At 38.7% G+C, this 12,695-nt stretch overlaps 1 protein-coding gene across 6 annotated transcripts in view; it reads right to left on the bottom strand.

The window, feature by feature from the left end:
• Positions 1 to 7,656: 7,656 nt before the first annotated feature.
• The window catches only part of LOC122660582 (ubiquitin C-terminal hydrolase 12), a 31,704-nt gene continuing 26,665 nt past the window's right edge, over positions 7,657 to 12,695 (bottom strand). For 3 of the 6 annotated variants that reach the window (XM_043855964.1, XM_043855984.1, XM_043855983.1), the window contains 11 exons: positions 11,776 to 11,831; positions 11,481 to 11,658; positions 11,277 to 11,378; positions 11,114 to 11,185; positions 10,812 to 10,877; positions 10,443 to 10,508; positions 9,553 to 9,639; positions 9,302 to 9,415; positions 8,639 to 8,713; positions 8,456 to 8,542; positions 7,657 to 8,247 (listed from right to left, as the gene is read on the bottom strand). In XM_043855964.1, the coding sequence (XP_043711899.1) occupies positions 8,206 to 8,247; positions 8,456 to 8,542; positions 8,639 to 8,713; positions 9,302 to 9,415; positions 9,553 to 9,639; positions 10,443 to 10,508; positions 10,812 to 10,877; positions 11,114 to 11,185; positions 11,277 to 11,378; positions 11,481 to 11,658; positions 11,776 to 11,831 (945 nt within the window). In that variant the 3' untranslated portion in view covers positions 7,657 to 8,205. Of the gene's footprint in view, positions 8,248 to 8,455; positions 8,543 to 8,638; positions 8,714 to 9,301; positions 9,419 to 9,552; positions 9,640 to 10,442; positions 10,509 to 10,811; positions 10,878 to 11,113; positions 11,186 to 11,276; positions 11,379 to 11,480; positions 11,659 to 11,775; positions 11,832 to 12,695 lie in introns of all 6 variants that reach the window. The other 3 variants (XM_043855956.1, XM_043855973.1, XM_043855980.1) reach the window with 1 other exon arrangement.

Raw genomic sequence — 12,695 nt, 5'->3', positions numbered from 1 at the left:
CCTAAATTTTATAAGCAATTCAAAAGGCAAAAAGGGTCTCATGGCTATAAAGCAGCTCGACCTTTGGCGGATCTAGATCCTCTACTGTTGAGCTGCCCAGACACGGTATTGCGTGCAATTACCGCCTTACCCCCATTCGGGGCAAGGCGTTTGGGCAGGGGTAAGGCGGACATTGCACCCAGCACCGTGTCAGGGCAACACGGTCCTACCGGGCAGCTCGACAATAGAGGATCCAAATTGTGACCTTTGTAAAGCATATGATAGAATAAAATGGTCCTTCCTTGAAAATTAAGATACTTCTAAAATTGGACTTAATTTGTGGGTCAATAGGTCCTTTGGAAAATGCAGTGTCTCCACGGTAGAGTATCATCTTAAAGTTAATAGGAACATCATCTATAAAATCACTCCTCAGAGAGGGCCTGCATTAGGGCTGTCACTGAGACCATATTTTTTTCGTCTTGTGCCAAGAAACTCTATCTAGCCGATTCAACTATGGCATCAGAACCAAGCTCTTATCTGGGATTAATCAGGTCCCTTCATCGACCATCTTATGTTTGAGACGGAATGCATGATTTTCGTATCTGGGCATAGGGAAATCTGATATTCTTTTTAGCTCTGGGACCCTCCCTCATACTTGGGGCAATTCCTTATCTTACATTATAAATCTAGCTTCAAGAAGCCTCTTCCCACGAAATTTAATTGGGTTTGCCTTCCTCATTCGGTAGGTCAAAATGCCAAACCTTCTCTTACATCGCTGAAAGAGTCCAAGCAAAACAACCTTGGCCCTTGTGTGTTGGCTTGGGTTAGGCTGGGTTTGGTGAAGGTGAAGAAAGAGATAAGGTTGAGTCATTGAGAGTTTGGATTTGAAACACAGTTTCGGAACAGAAGCTTTCAAGTGCCCACTATTTCTTGTCATCTGTATTAAGGGATTGGAACACAACCTGATGTAGGGGTGATGGGAGGGAGGGCTGGTAAGGAAGCAGGGAGGGGAAATGCAAAGGGTGTAGGTAGGGGTGGGAGAGGGAAGAAGCATAGCGCGGTGGAGAGCGGAAGGAAGGCGAGGGTAGAGGTGGGGCTAGGAGGAAAGGTGGGAGTAGCGGAGATGCAAAGGACCGTGGAAGGGGTTTGTTGAAGGATAAGTGGCTTAGATTCATCAGTAAGCTTGATTTGCCAAAAGCCAGATTTATAGTCAAATTTACTGTAAATAACAGTGTCTTTAGCCCGATGGATTAAGACATCCTTGTGTGGGATAAAATATCCATCAAAAATAAGATTTTGGTTTAACCTTTTGTAGTTAATAACCATGCGAGCCTTTCCCCGCTTAATCTCGGCATGGTTCTAATGCCATTAGAATTTTCTTATATAAGGAGAGCTTCGCTCTAAGGTGAGCTTTGTACTCTAAGGTGACGGAAGGTCCAGAGACACCGCTGACAAAAACAGGTTTGTCCATCTTTGTCCAGAAGTGGGTCGGTAATGCATTATGTTTGCAAATGCATCCGGTAGCACCGGTATCCATAAGGATATCAAGGGTATAAGACTTATATCCTGGGAAGATAAATTGTCCTTTAACATAAGTATAATTTTTAGGACTTTAGGAAGTCGAAAAAATTAAATCAGAACCATCAGTAAAGCAATGTTTAAAAATGGTAAGGACACCAAATTCGTCACCCTGTTGTTCATCCTACTGCTGATTACTTTTGTATAATCTAGCGGGCAAATAGTAAGGGAACGGTGCTTGTTGAGCAACCGGTATAACAGGTGGTAAAGGTTGTTTGCCTTGACGAAAAGAAGAGGGAGTGGAAGTGGAGGCTATCGAAGCCGTTAAAGGAATAGAAGAAGGGGGCCCTGAAATAGAATTTCTCCTTTTAATATAAAGATTGTTCCCGGAAGACTGTACTTCAAAGGTTGGATTTTGTTCTAACCGCAGTCTCTGTGGGGTATCAAGGATATCATTAATTAACCATTCCTTGGGTAATGATGAATCTAAGCCACTTACGACTTTCAGCATTCCTTTCAATAGGCACTTCTAATGGACCGTTATGCCCTTCGGACTATGCACGGCCCCACAAATTTTCCAATGATGGATAGATTCCATTTTTGGTGATCTCCTTTTCTGCGTCGCCTACATTGATGATATTCTCGTCTTTTCTAAATCATGCGAAGAACATCAAAACCATCTTCATATTATTGCAAACTTGTTCCTACAACATGGAATAATTCTGTCCCATAATAAAATTGATTTAGAACAAACTAGGATCGAATTTCTCGGTTTGATTTTTTCTAAGCATAGTCTTCAACTCCAAGACCATATTTTAATTAAAATTAGAGATTTTCTTACCGAACTTGTTGATAAGAAACACTTACAGCAATTTCTTGGAATCCTTAATTGTGGAAGAACATACATAAAAGATCTTTCTACCAAGGAAAAGAAACTTTTATTAAAATTAAAAAAAGATGTTGAGTTTACTTAGACCACCCAAGACTCAAAAATTGTTCAATCCATTAAAGATGAGATACAACAATCTTGTCCAACAGTTTATTTCTCCGTTGCCGGTGATTTACTCATCTTAGAAACAGATGCTAGTAATGAACACTGGGGATGTATCCTTAAAGCACGCCCTCTCAAAAATCTCTCCGAAGAGCAAGTGTGCAGATACAATTCTGGAAAGTTTATTCCCCCTCAAATTAATTATCTTATTTATGAAAAGGAAATTCTTGCGATCGTTAATGCCTTACAACGATTTAAGATTTACCTTATTCTTGAGAAATTTCTTATACGCACTGACAACCAGGCTGTAAGAGATTTTTTAAAATCTAAAAACGAGAAGAAAATTCTCGAAGGATTAATTGGTACAACATTATTAACCAATATAACTTTAAAATTGTTCATATCAAAGGAACTAACAATTTTTTGGCTGACTATCTCAGCAGAGATAAATCCCCGTTGCCCTCCAGACAAAGGTAAAGGTAAAATGCCTTATGAAGGTAAAAAGAAGAAGACTTCCTCTCAAGGAATACCTCCCTTTCCCCCTCGTCCTGGAGGAATACTCATCCGAGATTCCCAGTCAGCAACTGCAGTTCCTACCCCCAGGTCTGCTTTTGGAGCATACAGTCCTACCCAAAGGCCTGCATATGTTAGAATTCCTGCCACCACAGCAGAATTCACTCCATCTGCCTCTCCATTAGGGAGACATCTGCAGAACGACATCGGCTCTCTGCTCTCCCTCTCTCTCTCTCTCTTTCTCTTTTGTAATATTTTAATTTTGAGTTATCAAGGAGACTCCTCTCAGGTTCCCTGCCCGGTCAAGTTCGTAGGTTCCTCTCATAGGGGATCGAAAATGACGACCTCACCCCCTACCCGAACACACTACCCGGGTGGGGTGAGGTCGTCATTTCCACCCTCTCTATGAGAAGAACCTACGAACCTGACCGGGCAGGTAGGGCTGTAAACGGATCGGATTTGGATCGGATAGTGCTATGTCCGCATCCGCATTCGATTAGCTATCGGACAGATTCAGATAGTTCTAAACGGATACGGACACAGATACCGATCGGATATTTTATCCGTTTACATGTAAATATAGTTTTTCGGATAGCTATAGCCTATCCGTATCCGCATCCGTTTAGCTTTCGGACGGATTCGGATAATGCTAAACGGCTACGAACACGGATACGGAAACGGATTTCGGCTATTCATTTACACCCCTACTAGCAGGGAACCTGAGAGGAGAAAATTTCAATAATTAGCACTTGTTTGAACATATAGGCAAAGATGTAGTTTTGTATGAATCGTTATCCCCTCCAATTCGCTGCCCCCTCAAATTCCTCCAATTCCTCACATGGGGACGCAAATGACCATCCTACCCATTGCCCGAAAACACTACCCAAGATGGGGTCCACTCCCTCTATTAGAGGAATTGGAGGTGCCCAAGAATTGGAAGTGATAATTACGGGATGATGCTTTTTTAAATCAGGCACCTATTAACCCACAAAGACAAAATCTTCCTATACCCATCCAAATGCAATGATGGGCATTGGTGAAAGAGTTCCTCCTTCACCATGGTTTAAGGAAAACCCTGTTCGAATTTTCTCATGAGACTCAATAAAATTTATATTTTAGGAAAAAAATACAAATAAGGCCAAAGATTTCATACACGGTTGCGGTCATGTCCCCTCTCAAATGGAATTAAAAAAGTCATAAACTCTCCACCCCTATTAAGCCTCGAAACTCCCACCCTCTCATATGCACAACTTGCACAGCCATATATGAAAATTGTCCCCTACAAATAAAGTATAGGGTGTATGTTATTGCTTTATTATAAAGTGACAAACCGTGCTTGATGATTTACACCAAAAGACTCATGAAGTTCAACACAACGTATCTTCCTTTGAACATTAGAAAGGGACCTCTGTTGGCATCATTCTTCCTTAGAAATCTTTTTTTTAATGGAATTCATTTTGTGCATTTTATGGTTATTTAGGAAATTGTCATCTCTTTCTTCTTCTTTTTTTTTTATTTTTATTTTTTATTTTTTATTTTTATTTTATTTTTTTTAGTTGTTTACTATATAAAGCCTTCGAATAAAAAAGGTGTAGCCAGTGTACAAGGCTCCCACCATTGTGGGGTTTAGGGAGGGTCATAATATATGCAGCCTTACCTCCACTTTGCAGAGAGGCTGCTTCCCAAATATAAAGGCTTAAATATTGGATGATAATTCATTTAGGCAACTGCTCAACTTCGGGGCACTTTCGGTTCAACAATTGAAACTATATGCGATATGATTAGCCATGCTATACAAATGGACTAAAAACTAAGAACTTGATAGATAGTTAATCCAAGGGGGTACCATTGAAAATAGGAAAAGCAGAAAAAGACTATGTCCAGGAGTATGGCTCCTGCGTCCAAACACAAAAGGGGCGAAATGACCATCCACCCCCATGAAAGATGAAAATCTTGCCTTTATTGATGCTTTTGCTGGCACTCCCATTGGTTCCCACACTAGTGCAGGATCCACGCTCCTAGACAAAGAATGTCTTCCCATAGAAAGATTATAAGATTATTCAAAAATGGATTTCAATTTATCAAATTATCTTTCCATTTTCAGTTAAAAAAATTTAATCTTTTCATGTGTAGGTTTTTTTTATATATTTTTCCTCTTGACCATTGTCATAATATGTCCAAAGGCATTGTTAAATTGTGTGAACACCAGTGTAACGGATGACCATAGCAAGTCCAAGGGATGAACTGTAGAAAGAGTGTAGCACACACGATGAACAGGTCCTTTGGACAATTTTCTTGTAGCAAAAGTCCGAGAGATGATGAATTGTACAAAGAGTGTAGCACACACAATTAATAAGTTCCTTTGGACATATTATGGCGATGGTCGGGGCAAAATTGTCAAAACCTTTTTTTTTTTTTTGGTAAATTGATTAAATGAAAGATTTGGTGGGAAATTTTGTAAATCAAAACCCATTTTTGAGTAATATAATAATTTTATGAAGGATAATTTCCTTCATTTACACTGAAGGTAAGTTTTTTGAATAATTATCACCTCCAATTCACTGTCCGATCCAACTTCCTCCAATTCCTCACATAGGAGTGAAAATGACCACCCTACCCCACCTTGGACAGTGTGTTCAGACAGAGGACAGGGGGTAGGGTGGTCATTTCCGCTCCTATGTGAGGAATTGAAAGAAGTTGAAGCGGGCAACGAATCGGAGAGGATAACGATTCAAGTTTTCTTCCACCAAGTCATTCTCATAACTTTTTTCTTTTGCTAAAAAGAAAAAGGTTATGAAAATATAAAATATCTTTCTTATTTCGAAGTATGTGGAATGGGACCTCGTATCCTCTCTTTACTTTTTTTGTTCACTAAAAAAAAAAAAAAATTATGAAAATAGAAAATCTACATTAAAAAAAAGAGGCCATACCCCTGTTTCCAGAGAAGCTGTTTTCAGGACTTGAACCCGTGACCAAGCGTTCAGCAAATGAGCACTTGACCAACGCACCAAGCAAGTCTGCAATATTATCCTTAAATAAGACCCTACATGGCCGTGGGTGCATGTCTCGTTTCGAAAGCCAATCACCATCTGCATTGGATCTGTCAAAATTTCTAAGCTTTTGCATCCCAATGATAATGCTCCAAAGATTTCTTGATGTATCCCTCTTGCCTCGGCTTCTTGAGATGTCCCTGCAATTCCAAAGTTCATATAGGCTGAAGAAAATTGGTTATTAGAATAACATCTATTGCCCATCCGGACTCCTTGGTGTTAGGATTGAAAGCCCCACCAGCAATGATAATATGATGGTTAGTAGAAGGTAGGCTGAAGTAGTACTGCAGAGGTGGTGTGGGAGGCTGAAAAGAGTATCTGAAGTGCTTATAGGATCAAAAGGTAAGAGGTTGAAGTTGCATTCCCACCGTCCTATGAGGTTGAGAAAATACGGATTGGGGTACATCTTCCTAAAGATCAAATTAATACGTGAGTTCCAATAAGAAAAATGCTGTTATAGAGGCGACACAAAGATTGTAATATTATTTTTAGGCAAAGGTTTTTATGCACGGTCATGCACATAAAAATCCCTACGCTCCTTATTTGATGGAGTTGATGGGAGAATCTCCCATGTACAAACACTTTTCCCTTATTTTTATTAAACTTAAAAGATTAGGACCCAGCAAATTTTCAGCGGGCAGACCAGTACCAGCAGCATCTAGTATTTTGGAAAAGCTATTTTAAAGGAATGAGTGCCAATCCAATTTATCTACTGTAATGTCTACATCTGTCATTAATGTTAATGAATGTTTTCAATAATGACAAATTTGAGATTCCTCCCTTCAATATTTTTCACAATATGATTTTGAATTTTGGGTGGGTTTTAAGTCTCTAAATAGTTTTCCACACCATTTTTTTCAAAAGCAAGGTGATTAGCAGAGAATCTAATCTTCTCTTCACTTGATATACTAGTGGAACCAAAAAGGGAGAAATTATAGGTATGGGCCACGCTGGAACCTACACCTCCCCCCCCCCCCCCGGTCTTGTTTCAAGAGTACTTGCAAGTGATTAGAGAGTAACACCCGTGAATAGGCTGATCTGGTCATTGAAAACAAGGTTGTCTTCTTGTGGAAACCCTTGCCCATATAATAAGTTATAATTATTTATATTAAATATTTGTTTATTTTCTTAAAATAAAAAACTACTCCAAAATATAATAAAATTTAGCAACAGGTTTGAAATGATACATGTTACTAATATTACATTTGGTTTTGACTTGATTTCAATTCCCTTCATTTCCTTTCCCTCGCAACCAGACAGCCTGAACCAAAGGAAAGCACCAAAGCCCAACAAAACATATCCAACCAAGCCCTTCTAAATTGCCCTCTCCTTTCTGTTTTCTCTCACCAATCAATCATAAAAGAAGAAACCAACCAACCAAAATACCCCACGCTCAAATAAACAGGCCAATCAGGGCTCGGCTGCAAATTAATTGCTCCTGTAGTGAAATTAATAAATATCACTGCCATTTTGTCTTCGAGTCTCTGTGCAAAGGCCACCGCCCAAAGCGTAACCCATTAATAACTTTCTAGACATTCATAATTTCCAGTTGCGGCAAGTGTGACGAGAAAGACAAATCTTAAATAAAAAGGATGAGAGAGCTGAAGGTAAAGGTACTTTCTTTTACACAAACTGAAAGGCCAGAATCAGCGGCATCAACAAACCACTGTACAACCCCTGAATCACCTAAGACACCATCTAATGACAGGGTAAAAAAGAGAATTGAAACAAAAAATGTGAACTGACATCGAAACTATACCCTGTATACACCCCTAGTGCAAAATCTTCTTATGTACTGCTAAATTACACTGAAAATAATGATGGCCACTGACCTCGCACGTGAGAAGAGGCCTTCAGAAAAGAACAGAAGAGAAACGAACGCAAAAGCGAACTTGACGGGGTTGTCGCCGATGCCAGAAGAAACACACCGCATTAGGGAAGTCTCTCCCCTACCCACACTAGAAATAAAGAATACATACGCTACAAAATCAGTTACCAAACCCTGCAGACACCACCTCAATGGTGGCTTCCAATTTTTGTTTTCCTTTCAGAATCCTCTCTTTTCTGGTTTCTTTCCCCATTTTCACACCGACACATGGCACTGAAGGCTATAGGGTTCAGCCAATGCTTTGGCGGAGGTTCGTCAGCTTTTACCTAGTTGTAGATTTTTACCGGCTTCTCAAATGTATGACGGTTCTGCAAAATTGGAGACAACATCACTCTATTGTGATTATGGAATCTCTAGCGTACCTGCTTAACTCTTGCACTATTTAGTAATCACACATTAAGGAAAATATATATAACCCATCTTCCCATGTCATCACTAATCAACAATGGTGATTCCCGCAAAGATAATTTATGATCAATGTAGAAAATATGATCAAGAATTAATCTTTTACTTTACCTGATTAGCTGCATAAGCCCTTTTAGGAGCACTGTCCGAGTGTTCCAGTCCAAGATATTGCTCCCAAGCTCCATAGACATCTCTTCTCTGAAAACAGGAACACAAAACATGTCAGGTCACTAGGAAGAGAGTGAAGAATGAGCACTAAAGTAAATTAGAAATAAACATCTCAAATAATCCTACCTGAAAACGACTGGATACAATGTCAGAATCTTGAAGGTATTCTGGACGACCCAATGACAAAAATGCAAATTTCCACTGCACCAAAAGGGAAAAAATTGTATAATGTACACAGATGAAAATCAATTTTCTAATATTTATGGGCACATCTGATCAGTTTATGCACAGGCATTAATGATTAACTACGGTTTCATCTCCCTACCTCCCAAAAGAAAGAGGGAGAGAGCAGATGGCTTTAAAGGGCAAGATTCCCCACCTATGAAGTTTGTGATGGGTTGTGAGGCTTAGTTTCTCATGTGTGAACTGAGTGAGGAAGCATACAAAAGATGGTTCAGCATATATACCACCTCAACATCCATTCATAACAGGAGTCTAATACCCAAATCAAGGCAAACCAAGAGATCTGGATCTCCATCCACAAGACAAGCCTCCAAAAAAATAAAATATATGTGATGCAGCAAGGACTCTCGGTTGGACCAAGGCAGGGCTGTATCTGCTCAAAATTATTCTGGGTGTATTCAAACCCACATCGAGTAGTACTATGCCAGCCCATTCTGCCACATCATCCAGCAGCATTAACTTTACTCAAGAAGATCCTGCCTGGGGCTAGGTCCTTCGCGATCCCTCTACATTAATATGAATAAAAATAAAGAACAAGAGAGATACCTTAGTGAATTCCTCATCTGGAACCTGCAATTTCTTCTGTATACGCACTTTAACTTCAGCTAAAGTCTCGCCTTCATGAATGATTAGGAAAAAGGGCTCTCCAAAGTTCTGAACCTGCTGTTGAAACCAAAAAGTTTAAATAAAGATCATTAGAATAGTTGATTTTATTCATTAATGAACGGTAGCATTCATCAGTCTGCAAACGCTTTTAACAATAGCAATGACAAGAAAATTCAATCCAATATTTTTACCATCTGGTTTTGGGAAGTATCTTTTGTGAAATGGTAAACATGAATCAAGCGGTCATGAGGACCAAGGTTCTTCTCTTCTTCAGGAATCTGTAATAACAACCAAGGCTTAGTTCCTTTCAACAGTACCTTAAATTTGCACTATAAACATCAATTTAATGTTATAAACTTATAATGGCCAAGGTTAGGACCAACTCCAAACCCATTGACCAGCACAGGGTGATGGCCTTTTGAATGCTCATGCTTCAACTTGTTTAAAAAACATGTGGATAAATCTGGTTGAAAACTTGAAATGGAAGTAGAAACCCTGCACCACCACCCCACCCTTTCTCCCTTTCTTTTAGGGCCAAGAGTGAACTTCAAGAACAAAATTAGAAAAATTCTTGGAGCAAGTAGTCATCTGAAACTATCCTTTTCCACCTAAAAAGTACTCATTTATCATTTCTAAATGTTCACACTTCCCAACCAAAAAGAGAATCAACTAAGAAAGGTTTCACAATTCCTTTGAAAAAACACTTAGATTAATAAGACATTTCCAGGCAATGATTTTCTACTCAAAACTAGCAGGACAAAATTCTAGGTTTCAGAAGTTTCCTGTACCCATCAGAGTTGGTTTCGATATGGTTAATTATCCAAGAATTCAGTTTAAGCAGGTCCCTGTAACAGGTCTTGGGTAATGAAGGGTTCAGTCCAGCATGGAACGTTCCAAAATTTCTCAAGTCCAGGCACAAGACTGAAAATTCATCCTGTTTTTACTTGAATGGAAACAAAGAACACATCTTACAGGCATAAGCGTGCTTCTTCTGTACGTACATACGTACGCAGGCACAAATACAATAACAACGCAGAGTACACTACATCTGACAATATGCCTTACTGAAAAATATAGTTACCTCCTCAGCTCGCAATGTCCAGTATTGATCGTTTATGTTCTCTATCTTTTCACTAGGGGGAAAGATCTGCAAGGTTGTTATTCAACAATTATTCACCATACAAGAATGAAAACGTATAGACAAATTATGATCTGGTCTTGAAGTTATCTATTAAATTTAATAGCTGTTGGAAGCAGACCCAAAGGGATCTATAGCCACTCCTTTCTTTCATATTTTTCCAGATATAAAGGGTGATGATCAGTTCAAATTCAACACATAACAGGGTTTAGTCACCACAGCTACTTAACTTGGGAGTCCCAGTTCAAGATTCCAAGTTTTTTTTTTGAAAAAAAAATTACTGGTGATCAAATTAGATAATTAAACAAATACCTTATAGATCTTGTGATAAAAAACTTCAAGCAATCGGAGTTCTGCATTGGGATGAGACAGCTCGACCTGCTCCACAATGTGTCACATAAGTAGGTTTACTTTCTACTACTATAAGATAATTATAATATGAATAGGAAACTTGCTGACTGAATGGAAAAGAGTTCCATAAACTAATCAATCATGAAGCAACATTTATCTTACTAGTAATGGACCAAGCAGTCCAGGAAAAAGATGAGCATGTTTAACCTACTAAAAGAGAAAAAGGAAACAAATAAAATGTCAAAGAGGAAGCAAGCATTCACCTTAGTTTTTAGGTCATTAATTACATCTGCAACTGTGCTCTGTTTTGGAAGTCTTATACTATGAATGACCACCTGAAAACAAAAGGAACAGATTCAGTGTGATGTGCAAAATCTTGAAAAAGCAAGCAAAATCGCCAATAACAATTGAGATCTGTACACCCACCTCATCCTTTATGGCTGAATGGAAAGCAACTTTCAAAGTTTTCAAACCTTGCAATTCAGGCAGAGGAATATCCAATACTTCATAATACAAGATATCGGAAGTCTAATAAGAAATAAATCCATTAGAAGAATTGAGTCATTCAATAGTTATCAAAAATGGAAACAAAAACCCTCAAAAAGAATCAGATTCCAGGTGATGACCTACCTGATTGTAGTGGACCAGCATGTCTGCTAAATGCTCTACCCCCCGGAACTTAATTGGTTGGGGTTTAGGTTGCTGAGAGTAACAATTGTGGGATGTAAGCCTAATTTTGGATGGATCATCCAAACCAAGTTGGCGAGCAACTCTTTCCACAACATCATCATATGTGTTAAGCTTTGATCTAGCAATTTTGTAAGGAGAAAAGGGAATGAATCAGAAAGAATTATATATTTTGAAACAAGTTCATCTGTAGTTAAAAGTTATGGTAAAAGCCAGAGAAATATTCATTAATACTTACAGCTCCAGACAAAAATCATCCTCCTTTGGCTTCTCTAGAGATCGGAAATGAACAACCTATATATATCATCAAATTATCTGAAGTCACGTACTTAGATATTCAATATGAACATAATAAAGACAAGTAATAGTTTGTTAGATATTCAATATGAACATAATAAAGACTACAAGAGTGAGTTTGTTAGGTAGAAAAAAACAAAGTCATTAAAGAGTAAATATGCAACTATTCTAACACATGTAAGCAAAAAGTTTCATGTTACCAATGCCATAATAATGTTCCTTGGCAGTTCACAAGATCGTAACAATGTTGGAATGCAAAACAGAAGAAAATTCTCATAGTCCTTTATCGTTCAAGAAATTTATTTTACTGGCAACAAATAAAACAAAAAGATCTTGGTATTCTATAAAGACCGACATACTTTCACGCCACTTATTTTTAATGAATTAATAGATTTTATTAAAGAAAAAGGTAAGCTGCACAACCACATAAACAACAAGAAAAGGTCAAAGGCTGCCCATCCTCGAGAGCATATTGCAGTCTGTCCATTTCTGCATTGGCTTACTCATCCGCCAAGAGACATAAAACATTCCCACTCGTATTAATGAGACCTAACCTTTTAATGAGATGCACGTATCCCAGACGACGACCTCAGATGCAGTTTAGCCATTTAGAAGTACAGTGAAATTGCCATCAAGCGTCAACAATAACATCCACCCAGAAGTCTCTGAACCAGCATTACCACCTTCAGCTCTGTAGTGATAGTCACCAACACCAATTGGAACAGAAGAACCAATAAAAATAGTCCCACCTTGGATCCTGAAGGCCACTCCTATTCCTGCGGGCCCAGTGTTGCCCAGTGACCTACCATCAAAGTTTAGTGAGAGACCCACACATTAGAGCAAGAGCACCCATGGAGGTTG

The sequence above is a fragment of the Telopea speciosissima genome, chromosome 1, assembly GCF_018873765.1.
Source record: "Telopea speciosissima isolate NSW1024214 ecotype Mountain lineage chromosome 1, Tspe_v1, whole genome shotgun sequence".
Taxonomy (NCBI): Eukaryota; Viridiplantae; Streptophyta; class Magnoliopsida; order Proteales; family Proteaceae; genus Telopea; species Telopea speciosissima.
This window is presented reverse-complemented; position numbering and strand designations above follow the sequence as displayed.